At 34.1% G+C, this 19,544-nt stretch overlaps 1 protein-coding gene and 1 long non-coding RNA gene across 3 annotated transcripts in view; one reads left to right on the forward strand and one right to left on the reverse strand.

The window, feature by feature from the left end:
- Positions 1–7,238, reverse strand: part of LOC127881044 (uncharacterized) — a 133,745-nt gene extending 126,507 nt beyond the window's left edge. Inside the window, exon 1 of one of the 2 annotated variants that reach the window (XM_052428642.1) lies at positions 7,157–7,238. Coding sequence is in view for 1 of the 2 variants with exons in the window: in XM_052428643.1 (XP_052284603.1) it covers positions 7,075–7,147 (73 nt within the window). In the remaining variant the exon portion in view is untranslated. Of the gene's footprint in view, positions 1–7,074 lie in introns of both variants that reach the window. The other variant, XM_052428643.1, reaches the window with a different exon arrangement.
- A 9,985-nt stretch (positions 7,239–17,223) lies between these two features.
- On the forward strand, positions 17,224–19,320 carry LOC127881049 (uncharacterized). Its single transcript, XR_008049872.1, has 3 exons — positions 17,224–17,398; positions 18,340–18,434; positions 19,219–19,320. It is a non-coding gene; the product is annotated as an uncharacterized LOC127881049 (long non-coding RNA).
- Positions 19,321–19,544: the final 224 nt, after the last annotated feature.

The raw sequence follows: 19,544 nt of genomic DNA on the forward strand, positions 1-19,544 counted from the left end.
TTGAATTCCAAATGCTCAGATTTTGTATGTTATTGTATATCGCTAAGTAGTCATGTATGTGACAAGGTTCATGCCTCTTGGGTCTCAATTGGCCACGTCAAATGTCTTGATCGCCTGGTAGCATAATAAAATATACTTAAAAGTTTCAAAATCATAACGTCTGAATAAATGACAACGCCCATAAGTTGATGAATGAAAGGGGAGCAAAAATGAATTTAAAAATCACAATCCGCAATACAATCGTGACTTTTTGGTGATTGTTTAAATGTTCAAAAATACGCACAGACAAGGGAAGTAACATTTTCATGTAATATAACCCCTACACATTTCGTCCGAAAAGATAGGATAGTAATTGCCCTTGATTGATTGTAATCATGCGCACATGTATATACATTCAGTTGTTTTGTGCGTCAAAAGTATACACTGTAACATTAAGAAAACAATAATTGGCATGTGTGTGTCGTGTCTTTATGATTTTTGGCATTTGTTTTTCGAGGAAAAAAGTAGTTTAAAAATGTATCGCAATATTCACGTGAAATCTACATGCATGCATTTAATGCAATATTCATATGCAAACTAGCATTACCATAATAGTGGTCTGGTCGACAATATTAAACCACTTTTGATGCTTCTAATATTGCTTATTTCTGCCCGTATCAAAAATATCACTGAATTTGCGATAAACGACTCTTTAACTAGACAACGTGCAAACTATGAAACGGGGCGGGCGTGAACATGATATTCTGACACATTTTAACTGTACGTACCATTTTATTTATAATGTTGTATTTGTTTTGCATTGAGTGTTGCAAAAAAATAGTATAATTATAATTCGTGAGCATTATTTGTGAGATAGTGCTCATACATATAGGCATAAAAGATTTCGTGGAGCATGTATAATATGTACATGTAGGCTCAGTTATAAGAAAGATACGACAACACTTTTTAACATGAAGGTCTAAGTCTTTTATTCGCTACATAAAATATCCGACCAAAAGTGGCGCCCAAATGCTTACAGTAAACCACACTGTTCTGATTGATCTGGCATTGCCTGTTGGTCGGCATAACAGCTTCATCAGGCATGCGCAGAAAACCGGAACTCACATACATAAACACTCTCGGTGACATATTCTGTAGACAAGGGGCACACGCACTTTCGAAGCCAGTTCATACATCAATAATCGGAAAAATCACACCGCTTGAAGTGTCTGCTCTCTGTTTGTAAAATCGTTCGTTTGTGAAAGTTTTGTTTCTGTTGTAGTTGTTTTAGCGTTTTAAAAGATATGTTCTGTATTGATAAATGAACTTTCAAAGTGATATACAAACACAATGTGGTCTTCTTGGCTGGTTATGATTTAAGTATTTACAAAAAATGTGTTCCATGATAAATCCTAACAAGAAATATCTTTAAAAAAAGATATACGGCGTAAATAGTTTAATGAATGAGATCAAGGATAGCGAATGTCTTTTTCTGTGCAGTTCTTAGCTGCATCACACGCAGTACGGGATGTTACGGGGAGTTTTCGCGGCTTATTTTACATTATAACATATTGCTGGTCATAAACCTATAGATACAAAACAGAAAACCAAAAGAAGAATGGAAGTGAAATTTAAACATATGAGTCAACCGGCCACACGAGAACAAACCTGTTTTAGTGGTCTGTCGGGCATTGCCATTTGATTCGATTATTAACAGTATCGAGAATCATCGTGCTCATGCTTAGAGTGATATTATGGGCATTTTGCACTGTTGAATTGAGCTGAAAAGAATTAACAGGTCAAAATAGTTAGTTAAAATGTGGTTACTGATCAATTATCTGCAACTCACCTTGCTACCAGTTGTTTATAAAAATATATTTTATATTCGATATTCTTACGTGACCCACCCAGTCCTGTAAGCCGAAATGATCCGTAAAACAATATTGTGTCTTTGTGTCGTATGAACAAATCCGCACTAAAACTAAATTTAGGTTCAACTCGTAAACGCATGATCAGTTGTCAAACGAAAGTACGGTTAATATTCAAATGCATTATTTTTCTCTTTCTGGTATATTGTTTTAGTATGTTGATGCTGCATTAATTACTATAAGTGTATATGAAGTAGAAACATCAAAAATAATCAACGGTTGCGATAGACACCTATAAACTGTTACATGCTCATAATATCACTTTAGTACATTAGGCAATATGGTGGAATAATTATTGTTAAATTTATTAAAAATAATATTTATCATTGTATTGTTGAAAACACATTAAGAATCTATTATTGACATACCATAATTATATTGCTGAATATCTTCTTTTAACATATTTCTGGTCTAAAGAAAATTCCAGGTCACCTAGTTCACGGATAGCGTCTTTATTATATAACGATTATTTTACTGACCGCGAACTCCGGTGATGACCTGTATATAAACTCTGAATGTCCGCGACTTGACCCGAAACCTCGCGGGTTGAAATGCAATTCTTTAAAGTGAGGCCTCGCTTCCACTGCTCTTTATACTTTTACATGTTAACATGTTGACAGGAATATGGAAGTAAGTACTAAATATGAGAACATAGCCTTTTAAGTATAAACGCTTTTGCGCTGGTAATACTCTGAAAATAAAAGGTGTACGCACAAACTGTATTGATGTCGAGAATTGAGTGTAAAACTGTTCTATCTATTAAGCCTTTTCATTAGAGATAAAATTGTTTCATACAGTAAAACAGTGTTACAAAGACGCGGATATGTTTCCAATGTTCTGGTGGTATACTCAAATCAGCCAATGGAATAAATGAAGTGTATTCATTCGTACCTAGCCGCGGGAAATTTTATTTGAATTTTATTGGACACTTACAAAGGTCAAGTCAGGGTGAAAAGCTGGCTTATGCAGCTTACGCCGAAAAAAGATATAGCGTTATTTACAAACTGTAGCCAGTTGTACCTAAAAGTCAATGGACTACTGCAGCACTAAAGCGTTCGCTAGATGAGTAACAGCAGCACTGTCGTCACCAGTACAGTGCAAAATTCCGTCACTCTCAAAGGTCCTGCGCCATTGCCAGAATCTGAAGATTATTTAAAAAAGAAAGCTCATTTATATAGTATGTAACCTATGCATTTATTTTTCGGGTTTTGATCATAACTTATTCGTAGAATAATTATTTTTAGTATTCGGTATGTTGTATATGATTGTGAAAACATATGCACAGCACGTTACACGCACTTATTTTACAGGAGCTTTTACCAACAGTGTGTTAATCAACTTGAAAAATTGCCGTCCCAAAATGTGAAAACCATCGTTAGGTATTAAATGAATACTAAGCGGGAAATAACTCATCCGCTTAAGAATGTGTTTGATTTAAGAGGAGTCGTGGAAATAAACATAAACCGTGCATAGAACACGAATGGATTTGGAGGCTAAGTATAATTGGTTAAAGTGGCATTTCAAGGATATTACTTATCGATTGATTATCAAGTTGGTATGAATTTCACTATAAGACTCTCAGCATAATTATTAAGATATGAAATCAGAAATATTTAATTTCATATGGGACGGTAAACCTGATAAATTTAAGAGAACTCAATAAATACAAACAGTAGAATATGGAGGTATCAGACTAACGGATATAGATTCATTCCTGAATGCAATCAAATGCAGTTGGGTTAAAATATATTTAGGTAATGCCAATACGAGTAAATGGAAATTATTTTACCAGAAAATTCTTAAAACATATGGTGATTCCTTACTTTTTGAATGTAATATCGACAATAATATCTTAGATGAAATTTCATCCAAAAACACATTTCTATCGAATATTCTATCGGCATGGTGTAAAGTTACTCATAATTTAGAAACCAAAATAAACAGTAAAATCATTCTATGGAACAATAAAGACATAACTACTAACAAAAAACCTTTTTCTATAAACATTGGTTCGCATGAAACGTTAAATATGTAGATCAATTGTACGACTACAGAATAAACGACTTCTATTCTTTTGATAACTTATGCTACATATTCGGAATACCTACAAGTAATTTCCTGATGTACTTCACATTGATCAAAGGTATACCCATACATATTAAAGCTGTAACCAATACAAATAACACACCATGTACTAAAAACATTCGTAGAAAACATTATTGCAAAACAAAACAAAACGAACAAAATATTTTACTTACTTCAAATTAAAAACCCTGCCGAAATCGCTAAAGCTCAAACTAAATGACAAAACCTTCTTGGAGAAAAAGATTATAATTGGAAACATATATTTGTAATGCCATATAAATCAACTACTGATATCACCCTGAACAACTTTGAATATAAATACATCCAGAGAATCATAGCTACAAATAAACATCTTTTTAAGTGCAACCTATCCAACACAAATCTATGTGATATGTGTAGTGAACATATTGAAACAATAAAACACCTTTTCTGGGAGTGTAAACAAATCCAATCTCTATGGAATCAATTGACAACCTTTCTAGAGAAACAACAATTAAAGGTTAAACTATATCTCTGAGACATCAGTTAAGGGCTAAATACCTTCAAAATACAAGAGGTTAATAACGCTGTGAATTACATAATTGTATCACATGCTATACCCTGTTCCCCATGTAATACAACCATTACATATTTCTTTTATATTACACATGTGTAATACAACATTTTAAAGCGTTTTCATTGGCTTAGTTTTCGTTTATTGACCAATCGCATTTTGTTATTTTGATGAAATGACGTTGCAATGTCAAATGACTTCACGAAATGTAAATAACATTCGGGATATATCATTATGTTTGCGTAAATATTTGTTTAATTTGCTCATTTAAAAGCATGTGATAAAAATGATCTGACACTCGTTGTCATATCATACCATATTTTATTAAACTCGTCCAGGAAATTCGTTAGTAAGCTCGCCAAAGGCTCGCTTACAAACAAAATTCCTGAACTCGTTTAATAAAATATGGTACGATATGACAACTCGTGCCAGATACTATATATATTAATGAAATATTTTATATTCATCATGAAATACAGAAAACAAAACCCAACAATGAACTGTTTCATCAATTATTTAAAACTGAAGATTCAAATTGAAAAAGAAATTGCCCTAAACAATGATACACTTCATATATTTGAACAAAAATGAAAACACCTTAACCTTTCATAAACAAGTCCAGAATGCTTTGTACCCACTTTATGCAACTCATCCTTATTCATAACTATTCTGTTTTTCTTTGCATCCAACCAAAAGAAAAAAATTCATATTAATCTTGTTTTAATCAAAAGGAAACCACAAAAACAAAAAAGTATATATTAGCATATCTTGTATAACATGTTTGAACATTATTGCTGCTACATGGTATCACTTTGTTTTATAATCATACACATATATACATTGTATGTCTTTTAGTGAATAAAAAAATATTATTTTTATAAATATTACAAATTTTTAAGTGAGATACTGTTCTCGGACTCAGTAAAAACAAGTTGAATATTGCAGAGTAACGGTAAATGACATTGAACTTTGCAACTTTTTTGGGACCTTGTGTTTGAAAATGTGGACAACCTTTTCATTTTGCATTAACTAACATTATCATTATTTTATTACTGCGTAATTAATAATAAGCGGGAACAAGCATTTTTTATATACGTCTATATTTCGGAAATGTATGCTGTCGATATGTCCATTTAATACTACACGCGTTGTGCTGTAAGTGTTAACATACCTTTGTTGCACTTTCGATTATCTGCAGTATAGCCATCATTACACGCGCATACTAGTGTTTTGTTGGTTTGTTGGCCTGATACACAACTTGCGTTTGAAACACACTCCTGTTGGCCTGTGTAGCGTTTTCTTCGTTTTCCATTCAGTGCTGAAGCACGGTACAAGAACAAATATTTATGAAATATGAATATGAAAATTCATCAAGTTGTATTTAAGTTGAGCATCGCATTATAACGAAAGAGAAACGTGACTTTGGCACTATCACGTGCAAACAATCAAGGTATTTAATATAACATACGATATATTCTTAACGAAACGCAATCAAAGCTAAACGAAGAACGAGCAATAATTTGCACTTAGAATTAACATAATTTTATGATGATTATAAACATTTTTCAGTTTTAACAAAGTTTAAAACACAACGTAGCGCAAAATAATGATCATACATATTTTGTCATACTAAACCACTGATATTAGGATGACAAGTGGTACACTTACGAGTAGTTATTGGTGGCGCAGTATTTGTTGTTGCCGTAGTAGTTGTTAGAGCCGAGGTAATTGTTGGTGCCGAGGTAGTTGATAATGCCTCAGTAGCACTCGGTGTTTGGGAAGTGGTTCTCGTCTGGGTTGATCCAGTGGTTGTGATGGTTTGGGCAGTTGTTACGACGGTTGTTGTAGTTTCAATTGTGCATACTTGACCGGCCTCTGAACATGGGTACGAAAAAAATAATCAATAAACAAGAACTCAAATTTCGCAAACTTTATTCAACAAGTGTTACAAGACAATGATCTTTAAAGGAGGTTAAACAGATATGTTTGTTTTAATGTATCAGTTCATTTCACTGATTAGCATTCCATACAAATACATGTTTATAACACATGTAATTCCGTTGTTCTATTGTTTTATATGGAGAATGAAACAAAAACACTGCCATATAATTAATAAAGACTTACGTATTTGACAGGAACCCTTTTCACAAACTGTCATATTATTTGCACACTTTACCGTTGCATCACATGGACCTGAAAGAAAAGATAATCTCAAAAAGAATAATATTCGAAATTGTCTTCTCAATTGTCAAGACGTTCATTTTAAAGAAATAACCTAGCGGAATTGGTATCGATTACTTTGACTTTCGTTTTTATTGCATTCTACTAATGTTAAGGCGGAAAAAGTTGTATGTGTTTTCCAAATAATAATAATAATAGTAAATACTAGTAATACATTAATGAAGAACAACCTACGTGCTAGATATTGTGTACACATTCGGACGGAGTTTTACGCGTGGCATGTTATACGTAATATACCTCTAATTTGGTCAAGGCATTAAAAAGAAGTTATAATATTGGCTTACGTACTCGGCACATTACATCGCACAACGAAGGAACACCAAAGAAATACCACCGCCGCAAAGAACGCCGATGGAATCATGTCGCACACCTAAAGAAATAAAACAGCGTTTAGTGCATTCGCAATTAACCAGACCTAAACATCCATTACATGTAATTTCTATTCCAAATTATTTTTTAAAAAGGCAAATCGACGCACTATCAAGCACCAGGACGACTTATCTGCGTAATGTCTGGAGATATGACTATTTATAATACGACGTCTCCTTGGTGACCCTTGTCAGTTGACAAGGATGTTTACGCAGCTGTGTGTTGGTCTTTTAAAGGGTAATGAAAAGAACGAGTTGTCATCAATAATTTATACCTCACAATATTGCGGTTTTGTTTGCATTAGATTTGTTTGTTCTAAAGAAAAAAGTTTTGGTATAATTTCAATTTTAATATATTGAAAAAAAATTGAAACACTTGGTGAAAATTTTAGTGATCTTTCCAATAGTAAATACAATTCGGGTTTGCTATTAAGTTTATCAAAACTCATTATCGATAATGTATCAAGCGGATTTTACATGTTACAGCACTGCATGGGTCTGGCGCTTTCTATTGATTATAAGTGAACATACACGTGAAACAGCCGGTAATAAACATTAAAAAGAGGTATAGAGATCGGAATATTTATCTTAAGAAATGGAATGAATGAAGGGAAAAATTATGGACGTATTTATGGCCGTCTGTCTGTCCGTATTTAGAACTATGTAGGAAGAAGTTCCGTTTCACTGTTAAACGTACACAATTAAACTTTGCCAGTTTCTTACGGTATACAAAGTTGTGCTTTTACGATTTTTTTCCGTCCCACGTTACACATTACAAAAGAAAGACTATACTAATATTGACTTATTTATCAAAAAATATACATCTCTGTAATTTTAACGTGAAGTGTGTAATACATAGTATGTAACATTTTGTATTGGCCTTATTCTTAGTATTATAATATGCTAAATAAAATGTTCTATAGCAAAATGACTTTTTAAATATTTCCCTCTGAAATCATAAATTCCAATTCTTTAAGATTTGGTATATGATATTGCATTTAGGTTATTTTCAAACTATGTTCAAATATTGCCCCTGGGGTCAAAAACTAGCTTAACCTCAGTGTCAAATATTTCATTGTAACAACTTGCTACATATTACCAAATGCGGCGTTGGGGTATTCGTCGCTATCGTGGCAAGGTCAAGTTAGAACTTTAACAACTCAACCGATTATCGGAGTCGGCGTAATGCTATTGCTTAGGTTTGTGTGCTACAACTGCAATCAACTGAATGAGGTCTATTGAAACTGGTGTTTGGTCATCTTGACTTTGACATTGACCTACTTTTGGAATAAGACTTATCCAGAAGGTCAAAAGTATTGGTTTAACGAAATTGACGTTAGAAAAGTCTGTAAGAGTATGCAAATTAAACTCACCACAATTTTCTTTTTCATTCATAATATCCCATAATATGCAGATATGCTGACATTTAACCATTTAAACAACTCAATGATATTTAATCCTGAAAAGTATGCTATACTTAAAAAGTTAGATAATGCCATTTTCGTATTTGGTTCAAAATGGCTCTTTGTTCCTAATTAAGCAGCAAAAAGAAACAGTATTTTCAATTCATTTGATTAAGACTGCCCAAAGCTTGACAGTACATGGTTAATGAATTTCTCTTTAGGCTTTATAATTTCGAAAATATTTCTTCTCTTTAATTCGTAACACAAGTGAGCGATTTAGTGCCATCTTTACCCTCTTATCTGAAATTATAGTTTTCAAATTTTTTTTTACATAAGTTTACCTCTAGCTTTAAATGATATTCCATTTCAGGGTGATTTTATCAGATAAATGTTGTAATATGAAAAACGGAAGAAACGTTTCGGACAACTTTATTATGCAAATATTGATAAATCATTATAAGATGATGCAAGATTGTGTAGGATTTGTCATACATTCTTCTTTCAAGGTGTTTTCTTTCAATAAATATTGCTAAATGTATCTGAGTCACTTCCTTTTAAGGCTTTTTTTCTTCAGGATATGCTTTTATTTTATATCAACAGGCTGCACTGATAAAGAAGTATGGTCTACGGTTATGTTAACACAATGTTTATTTTCCTGCATAACAATTAAAGCGTCGTTTTGTCATTTTCACACGTACACGACTTTTAATTTGAAAAGAGTGAACACCAAAGATAGTTGAGCCTATTGCTTTATTTTCCCTCTGGAAACTCAGGTGAACATAAGCGTGCAACAACGCCATTTCTCTATATTAACTTTATATTTTCAATTAAAGATACATGCATGTTTTAGTAATAATTATATGTGGTCACTTACAAGGAGCCATATTTTTTTTCCGAAATAAAATTATTATGTTTGTTTCACGAATTTTATCATTTTTTCTGCATAGTCAAAATCGAAAACGAATTAAAGATCATCCTTTGCTTTATTTTCTATGCCCAACGAATTTCTGTGAAACATTTTATAAATATCTAGAATAATACTTCCAAAACCCAACAATGATTATAATAAATTGGTGGTCTTATTGCGTTCGGATCTGAAGTGGTGACTAAGCCGTCGTCACATGATGTTTTTTTTATATTTGCATAAGAAAATCCCCGGCGTATTATGGCCTTGAAAAAAACATTATATCCATGCAATCCTTTATAAACACCGTCGATAGACGACCTATACATTACAAACGTCTTTCAAAATGACCAACATAAAACATTTAGCAATACCTTATCTAAATAGCTTGTTGAAATAAAACTGTTGAGTTTTTCCTGTTTTATAGGGTAATTTATCGTTGATGACGATTATACGATGCATTTAATTCTGAAAGTCTTGTATGGGGTATGTTAATTAATCTTCGTTATTGACATACTTTCGTTGACGTGTATCTTTTTATTAAAAATCCCCCGAATAAAATACAATCATTAATTAAGCCAAACATGATGTGCTCATTCGTAACTTAAATACTGTCCATGTCATTTATAACTTTTTGTTGCAGAAAAATGTCTTGTTTTGGTGCATGTCAGTTTTCATTAAAAAAAACTCGAAATATTTTTCTTTCAATTACTGTTTTCTGAGTGCGTTTCAATTACTTTGCTCAGATAATTATGTTTACATTAAGCATGTTATGTTAAATTTGACGAACATCATAATTATGAAAGTTTCTTCTTGTAAACGCTTGCAAACCGATACGTTATTGTCTCTTAATGGGATAATCATATATTCAACGTATTAAATAATTAACAATCTGTGTCAATAAAACATTGTTTAGTATGATATCATTGTGAGCGGCGTTTGGAGCCACTGACATTCATTTATTCGAAAATTGAAGCTCTATTGTATAAGGCGTTGGTTTTAATAATACACGTGTTTTCGGGCTGGCATCTAAACGTTTTCGCGTAGTCCAAAATGTTGCTTAGATTTTGTAACATATATTGTCGGTTCAATTACCGTAATTACTCTATGTTTTCGGACACTCTAAGTTTCCGGACACCCCTTTTTTAAGGAAAAATAATTATTTTTCGTGACTCTTAATTTTCGGACACACGAGTTTTCGTCCATAATTAATGTCTCTAAGTTTTCGGACAGTATATTTTAAAGCGCCGTTTTACCAAATTTCGGTCCTGTTTTCGATATCTAATGGCTCTTCGATCATGGGGTTTTACAACCAGATTAACATCATAAAACATGGCAGGTGCATGCCTGAGGGCAACGGACTATTACATTTGCGTTATTGGGTAAATTACCTTGCAAACCGGTATTAAACAATGGTTTCGCCCGATAGCATAAGCGTTATAATGACAATTACCAGGGGTAGTACCAATTAACAGTTCAATTATCTACCGCAATGGTACTACCCCTTCTCAGTAAAATAACTTTGACAAATACCAAACGCTTCAAAGTGTGATGCACCATATTGCAAGTTTTACCAACAATGGAAGGTGTTAGACAACAACTATCGGAAACGATTAAACAAAGAATTCATAGTTTGCTTTTTTATTGTGTTAATTACAGGTTCATACAAGCGAGTATCGGTACATCACATGCTTATCTTTGAACTCATTGGTCAAATTACAACCTTGTAGTAACTTTCTGTCAAATAAATTAAACATTTAAAAGTATTTAAAATGCAGTGCAAACATATATAACTGTAATTTATACTATACGGCATGGTATTTTACCAGCGCGTGCTATTACGGTAGTCGTTGATACAATTGACGCTATTTTCGGACACTTCAATTTTCTACTCTAAGTTTTCGGACACCTGTATTTTGTGAATCTTTTTCGTATCTAAGTTTTCGGACACAAACAAAATTAATTATTTTTAAGTGTCCGAAAACATAGAGAAATTACGGTAGTCTTGCTTTATAACAGGGACGACATCATGTATCTCTTTGCTGAAACCACACTTGCTAACAGTGAATCTAGAAAAAGTTCAGACAAGTACTCAAAAGCTTTGGATCCAATTTTTGCAGCATTTGTAAAGCATGTTTTAAGTTATGAACGATAAAGGTCCTAACTATATAAAAAATAGTTGTGTTAAAGTGTTAAATCTTTCAATCATACGCCGTGTGAAAAAATGTACAGACCTGCTCAAATTGCTGTCATAACAAACAAAGATTGAAGGCAGGGAATAACATTTTTCTGACTGGAGCTTGGCTTCATCTCCTACATCGTTGTCTCTGTCGTTAATTTCGAGCTTGATTATGCGCCACCAATATACAAGCGAGGATCTTATGAAATTAATACGAGATTTTCGTTACTTACAAGTTATTGAATACTAATTGCGTATGTGTTGTGAAAAAATCTGGGAATATGTTCAATCCATTAAGTACACATTTGATAACACAACACTGGATATATGATCTTGAATGCGAACACTCAGCATATTTAAAGATACTACCTCTTACTGTAACTTGAGGAAATGAGTTTTTAATTAGCTCACCTGATTGCTCAGGTGAGCTTTTGTGACCGGTCTTTGTCCGTGGTATGTCCGTCCGTCCGTTAACATTTGCTCGTAAACACTCAAGAGGCCACATTTCTTGTCCCATCTTCATGAAACTTGGTCAGAAATTTTGTTCCAATGAAATCTCGGCCGAGTTCGAAACAAGGTTGTGCCGGGTCAAAACTAGGTCACTAGGTCAAAAAAAGAAAAACCTTGTAAACACTGTAGAAGTCACATTTCATGCCAATCTTCATGTAACTTTGTCAAAATGTTTGTCTTAACGATATCTTGGTTGAGTTCAAAAGTGGTTCCGAGCCGTTGAAAAACATGGCCGCCAGTGGGCGGGGCAGTTTTCCTTATTTGGCTATAGAGAAACCTTGTAAACACTCTAGAAGTCACAATTTTTGCCCAATCATCATGAAAGTTGGTCAAAACATTGGTTCAATTGATGTCTCAGAGGAGTTCGAAAATGGTCGAGATCGGTGAAAAAACAGTTTTCTCATTATGCCCCCCCTTTCGAAGAAGTTGGGGTATATTGTTTTGCTCATGTCGGTCCGTCCGTCCACCAGATGGTTTCCGGATGATAACTCAAAAGCGCTTATGCCAAGGATCATGAAACTTCATAGGTACATTGATCATGACTCGCAGATGACCCCTATTGATTTTCAGGTCACTTGGTCAAAGTTCAAGGTCACGATGACCCGAAATAGTAAAATGGTTTCCGGATGATGACTCAAGAACACTTATGCCTAGGTTCATGAAACTTCATAGATACATTGATCATGACTCGCAGATGACCCCAATTGATTTTCAGGTCACTAGGTCAAAGGTCAAGGTCACGGTGACCCAAAGCAGTAAAATGGTTTCCGGATGATAATTCAAGAACGCTTATGCCTAGGATCATGAAACTTCATAAATACATTGATCATGACTCGCAGATAACCCCTATTGATTTTCAGGTCACTAGGTCAAAGGTCAAGGTCACGATGACCCGAAATAATAAAATGGTTTCCGGATGATTACTCAAGAAGCTTAGGCCTAGGATCATGAAACTTCATAGCTACATGGATCATAACTCGTAGATGACCCCTATTGATTTGCAGGTCACTAGATCAAGGGTCAAGGTCACGATGACCCGAAATAGTAAAATGGTTTCCGAGTGATAACTCAAGAACGATTAGGCCTAGGATCATGAAACTTCATAGGTACATTGATCATGACTCGAAGATGACCCCTATTGATTTTCAGGTCACTAGGTTAAAGGTCAAGGTCACGGTGACCCGAAATAGTAAAATGGTTTCCAGATGATAACTCAACAACGCTTGAGCCTAGGATCATGAAACTTCATAGTTACATTGATCATGACTCGAAGATGAACCCTATTGATTTTCAGATCACTAGGTCAAAGGTCAAGATCACGGTGACCTGAAATAGTAAAATGGTTTCTGGATGATAACTCAAGAATGCTTATGCCTAGGTTCATGAAAATTCATAGGTTTATTGATAATGACTCACAGATGACCCCAATTGATTATCAGGTCACTAGATCAAAGGTCAAGGTGACAGTGCCAAAAAACGTATTCACACAATGGCTGTCAAGTTCACGGTGACTCAACTTAGAAAAATGGTTTCCGGATGATAACTCAAGAATGCTTACGCCTAGGATCATGAAACTTCATAGGTACATTGATCATTACTTGCAGATGAAATAATGATGAAACTTGACCAGGATGTTTGTCTGGACAATATCTAGGTCAAGTTTTACATTTGGTGAAGATTGAATGAACCGACTCCTCTCAGGTGAGCGAACTAGGGCCATCTTGGCCCTCTTGTATTTTAAAACACGTGATCAACGTAGCAAAATACTATCTTTTAAAACTATCACGAACCTGAGTAAGTGTAAGGATGAACAATAAGTTATGAATAAGATGAGGTCTATGTAAGGACGGAGTATTGTCTTTTCTTTCACTTTCGAGTTGAAGCGAAATGCTTTTTCGCACGTTTAGTACATTTATCCACAGGCGAAAAATAAATTAATAGGTTTATAGTAAAAACATAAATAAATAAATTGATAACTAAAAAAAGAAAGGCCCAGTATTTTGTATTTGGTGCAGATTGTTATTGGACTTCATGGATTTTTTTCTTAGCGTCCGCTACCCTCCAGCAGTTCCTCTGCTATCGAAAGGAACTTCACCATACCATTCGACAAAGTTGTGTTGGTTGTAACTATCGGGTCCGACGTAGTTATACTTGCAGACAAAGCAGAAATGCTTTGCGCTCGATGGACAATATATGGTGCAAATATCGCTGCAAGAAAAGCTTCCATTTCAATAATAGGTAAAAGTCACATCGTCACTTGTATCACAAGCGGTTGATGACTGAAGATTCTTAATGACTTCATACTGGAGTTGTTTTTGCGTGCCATGTTTATATTGTTCATGACGACCTTCAGCTACCCTTTATACCATTAATCAAAATGAATGATCTTTTAATGAAAACAATGACCGGAGACCACACAATAAATTGCTGCAAAAAGACACGCCGATTTACATTTTTCGTTGTTTAAACCAAATTTATTTAATTAAAAAAGATTTTTTATTTGTAAATGACTGTGTTCAAGTTGGTAAAGAAGAACAAAACATAATTGTATTAAAATGAAATTAATTGTTTTCTGCAAAAAAAAAGCATTCAATGTCGTAGTCAGGGCTGTTTGGCCTTCATTTCTTTAGTTATGTTCTCTTTTCTCTCAAGCATACGTAATTTCTAATTATTGCACAGAAATGCCTAAAATGTGGCATTCTGGATGTGCTTATGTCATGAACGCATCTTCTTGATTGTAAACTGAATTTGAAAATTAACTAATCATACAACATATTTTGTTAATAAAAGCAAGATCTAGCATTCCTGCATAACCAAATAAATAGGCGATCTAGTTGTTTCAAATCTTACTTTGCTAAAAAATCATATACTTCTGCATCAGCTTGTAAACGTAGGCATGACTATCACAGATGTCAAAGCCACATGCCAAGAACAGGAATGCAATATTCCTCAATGTTAACATGCTTCTCCGGTCAGTTGACATAAAACTCGATGAATGTGATATGCAACATCTTTGTGTAGCTAGTTAATGATGCTTGAACATTCTCATTTTACAGGAAGACGTCGTTTCAGTAAACGTTGTTTATCATTTAGGTTGCATGCGTTTCTATATAACTACATTCTTTTTTAAATATTTGGTATAAAGACATTGACGGTCTAGGCGAATATTAAAATGACATTTTAATTTTTTTAACAGGTGTTTGATAATGTAAAAGAAGCGGATGAAATAATAATAACTTAATCAAGAAACTGTCCTTAAAGTCTGAAATCTGTTATGAACAAGATCAATCCACATGTTATCTTTCAGTTTTAACGTGACGATATTAGTTAAAGTTGGAATGTTAATTTTACAGTGGGATATTAGGGAATTACATTGGCATTCGATAGTTTTGATGGACTTTGTATTAGACATTAAAATGTCATTCATCGATTGAAGCCTGATGTTTACTTAAAACATCATCGAAAATATTCGTCAATGTATGCCAAAAGCTTAAAGATAAGAAACGGGAATTTCATTTGTCACATCAGGGTTGATTTAAGATGGTCAGGGTGGACTGGATTACCAACTTTACTTTATCCAAGGTCATTATGACAGATTGTATGACCGATAATGTACACTGTTAGTTGAATGTTTAAATGTAATGTTAAATAGCATTGTTCGTGCTAATGTTGTTGTTTTTTTCAAATTTGCTATGGCACAATCCCTATTTCAATTACAACATATGTTCCATGTCTATTTCGCATGTTTACATATAAATGAACAAATGTCAATCTATTTAGATAATAAAATATACTTTCCAGCACCAAACATACACGATCAAGGGCGGAGTATGCACCCGGGAAGCCTTGAATCTACCCCTGGTCCCTCCCTGCATCTCACGTACGCTAAATGACCCACCAGAAATAGAATACCATATGCAATATGCTGTTATTTACCAAAAACAGTTGATGGCCTTGTTTATTCCTCGAGAATTATAATGCAATTAATCATAGAGTGATAGTTTTGTCCATTCGTCCGTCCTTTCGTCATATGTGCAGATTACCTTACCGTTCTTTTAAAAACAACACTACCCACAGTTTACCATTAACCTTATTGACACACACGTATTGGGCTATTTGGGCTGTTTCTTGCTTTACTATATTTTAACGTTTCTACTAGCAACAACATCGCACAATATGATGCGATACGACACGATGCTATACAATACAATTAAGTACTCTAGCTCATAAACAAATGCTGTTAATATTTGATACTTACACTGTTGTTGTTTTTGACCATACCCATACCACCCATACATCACCTTTGACTATAAACCACTCACACTTGCCAATCACATAACTTTTACAGTTTGGTCTTGCACCAATACTGCATGATACAACCATTTGATGCTTTAACTGCTATTTCTGAGGTAAAATATAAAATGACCTTTCTTTATATATTTGTAACGCCCAACCTGGCATGCACTTGAACGTGGATCTAAAATCTAATTTTGATTGGTATCAATTAAATTATTAAATATATTTACTCCAGCAACAACACAATTCAAAAAACACTTATGGCACTATTGTTGATTAACACCATTCCAATTTACCCATCCTACCCAACCACACGCTTATCTTAATCTTGACATAGTTTCGAATTCATTTGAACCACCAACACACATGTGACAGGACGAGGGTAAGAAGAACTTACTGTTTCGTCTTGCACTTACAATATGTGCTGTAATTCTTCGATATCAAAACTGGTGTTGCTTATGTCGTTGCCATGTACAACCATATCGCCCAACTTTTATTTTGAGCTTGAAATAGTTGAAATGTCATATCAAGCTCCAACCGAATTTGTGTGTTTTGTCGAACATATATTCTTGTTTAACAGATTTCTGAGATGTGCTGATATTCAATTAAGTCATATTTAGTAATACATCAAAGGCTGTAAACAACATAAATTTGCATGTCCATTCGCAGGGCACGCATAAACTAATTTCCAGGTTCCTCTACTAAAAAGGGTCTTAATTGTTAACTTAACCTCAAATTCAAATATTTACCTACGAGACTGTTTATTCCTCGGTGTTTAATTCAACCAACTTCACGTACGGCGGCACCTACAGGGTCGGATCCTCTGCCAGCAACACGCAGGTACAGATCTGGAGTGGCACTTATCTGGGAACGCTTTGGATGAGCAGGCACGTTTCCGACCAGAATTGCGCACCCGTCACTGTCAATTTCTTCGGGGACGCTCCCGACGGCAGTACGTTTTCAACGTGATATTCAATATTATATTTTATTAAATCATACTCAATTTTACGCCACGTTTAGGCCTATTCGGGAAAGCGGAGACGTTGGCAAAATGTGTTTCACTATTATTTGTATATTTGTTGCCTTTTGATTTTCAGAAACACACATAATTTCATTTGAAATTTTACATATCCAACTTAAGTTACCACGATAGTCTCTAGCCTAATCGCGCCAATAGGTTACGCATGCGGAAATAACTTCCTTCTTTGCTCTATATCAAATATGCAATGTTTGATTTCAATTTCCAACATGACCAAGCTACAGTCAAATATACACTACATATGTTAAGAAAGATAAGGCCATGCAGTTTTTAAAGAATACAATTGAAAATAAATTCTGTACGCTGTAACGTATAATATTAACATGAGAAAAAGCAAAGCAGTTATTTCAGGCTTGTTGTTGTTGTTGTTGTTATTGTTGGGCATGAACACACACCATAATGTGTTAGGCTAGACATCACTGCAACAAAGTAGTGCGAAAACAAAGGTCGTTTATTTATTTCTTACGTATATATTCCTTAAATTTGATACCAACATTTTATTTTGTATTCCACTGGATCAGTTTTGATATTAAAAGTAATATCAAACTGTTGACTGGTTTGACTAAACAGTTCTAAATTTTCATATTCAAATCAATGCTAAATCGTATCATTGATTTTGATGGATAGCAGTCGCGGGCTGCATCGAAAGATGGATATGCCGCTATTTTTGCATTCAAGATATATGGTCTTAGTAAATCTATCATATAAACTCGAGAAATATAATTAACTTTTATCTGTAACTGCTTGTAAGTGCTTAAATATACAATGTAAATGCATTTCCTTTGTCTGCTGTTATAAAGTTGTTAATATAGAAAAATATCTATTAAGCGATTAAATCGATGTTGATTTATAAGGTGCTAAACTGCTGACGTCATACCAGTTCTTGGACGTTAGAAGTGATGTCACCTTACAGGATAGCGACTTCAGGCGACCAGATGAGTGCAAACACGTACGCTGCTGTTAAACGTTTCGCACGGCATTCATACTGCCGACATCATCTTGTTATATTTTTCATAGAATGGGTTTTTTAAGGCTTGAAAGAATAATTACATTATCACACTTAAAACTTAAGCATGAGGAACGTTTGATAAGCTTTGTTAAAGTTAGCTAAAATATGCAATATTTTAATTGAATTTTACCTTTCATTTATCTTGACTTTACTACCAACATATTAAGTCTAAACATAGACATTTTATAGTATATCAGTATATGTCAAGTTTTAGTTTCGGTTCTTGAATACGAGTCGAATGTTGGTGGGTTTTTTCCATTTCGGAATAATACAAGCGGAAAACTAACAAATTATACATAATATAAGCGTTATTACCTCTAGCAGCTTGTTTTGTATTGGTTGACTGTTTTGTTGTTCTCTCAGACCATTATTGAAAGACCCTCTAACAAATATATTGCAATGTAAAACAAAAAACAGAGGGTCGTGACCACTCTTCAGCCAGTTGTTATAATTTATTCAATTGCACGAAGTGCCAAACAAGGAAACTATTGGAAAATGCATTTGTGAATGCTGCATGCGTTACCTTTGTATAAGTGGTATTTTCGTTGTGTATAAATGTCTTAGAGAAGATCTTTAAGGAAATGGGACGGTGTGATAATTATAGAAGGGCCATTCTTTCACTATTATCATTATTGTATAATTCACGCATAGTTTGAAACGTTTTATTTACCGAAAAAGTAGTATTCGCCATTAAGATTATTTCAATACTTTGTTCCATTTTCAGACCGAAACACCTGTTGGGAAGTGACCGATGCATGTAGGACTGGTTTCGCAATATCTTTGTTTTTTTGCTGGTCAAATAAAAGTATAAGTATTTGCTCAGGAATACATCTGTTCTTATTTCCATTGACATGGGGTGGATGGGTGGCGTCTGGTTTCGAAAAGTTTGAAACGGATAATCATGAAACGTTGTGATCATGTAAGTGATCATAAGATATCGGCTGTTTTCAATACCAGATCGCCTGGAACACTTCTAAAAGATAGCTCTTGGAATATAGAAAAAAAATACCGTTTCCACTCTCAACCTTAAATATTTTTAATCGATGTATC

The sequence above is a fragment of the Dreissena polymorpha genome, chromosome 5 (assembly GCF_020536995.1).
Source record: "Dreissena polymorpha isolate Duluth1 chromosome 5, UMN_Dpol_1.0, whole genome shotgun sequence".
NCBI classification, from domain to species: Eukaryota; Metazoa; Mollusca; class Bivalvia; order Myida; family Dreissenidae; genus Dreissena; species Dreissena polymorpha.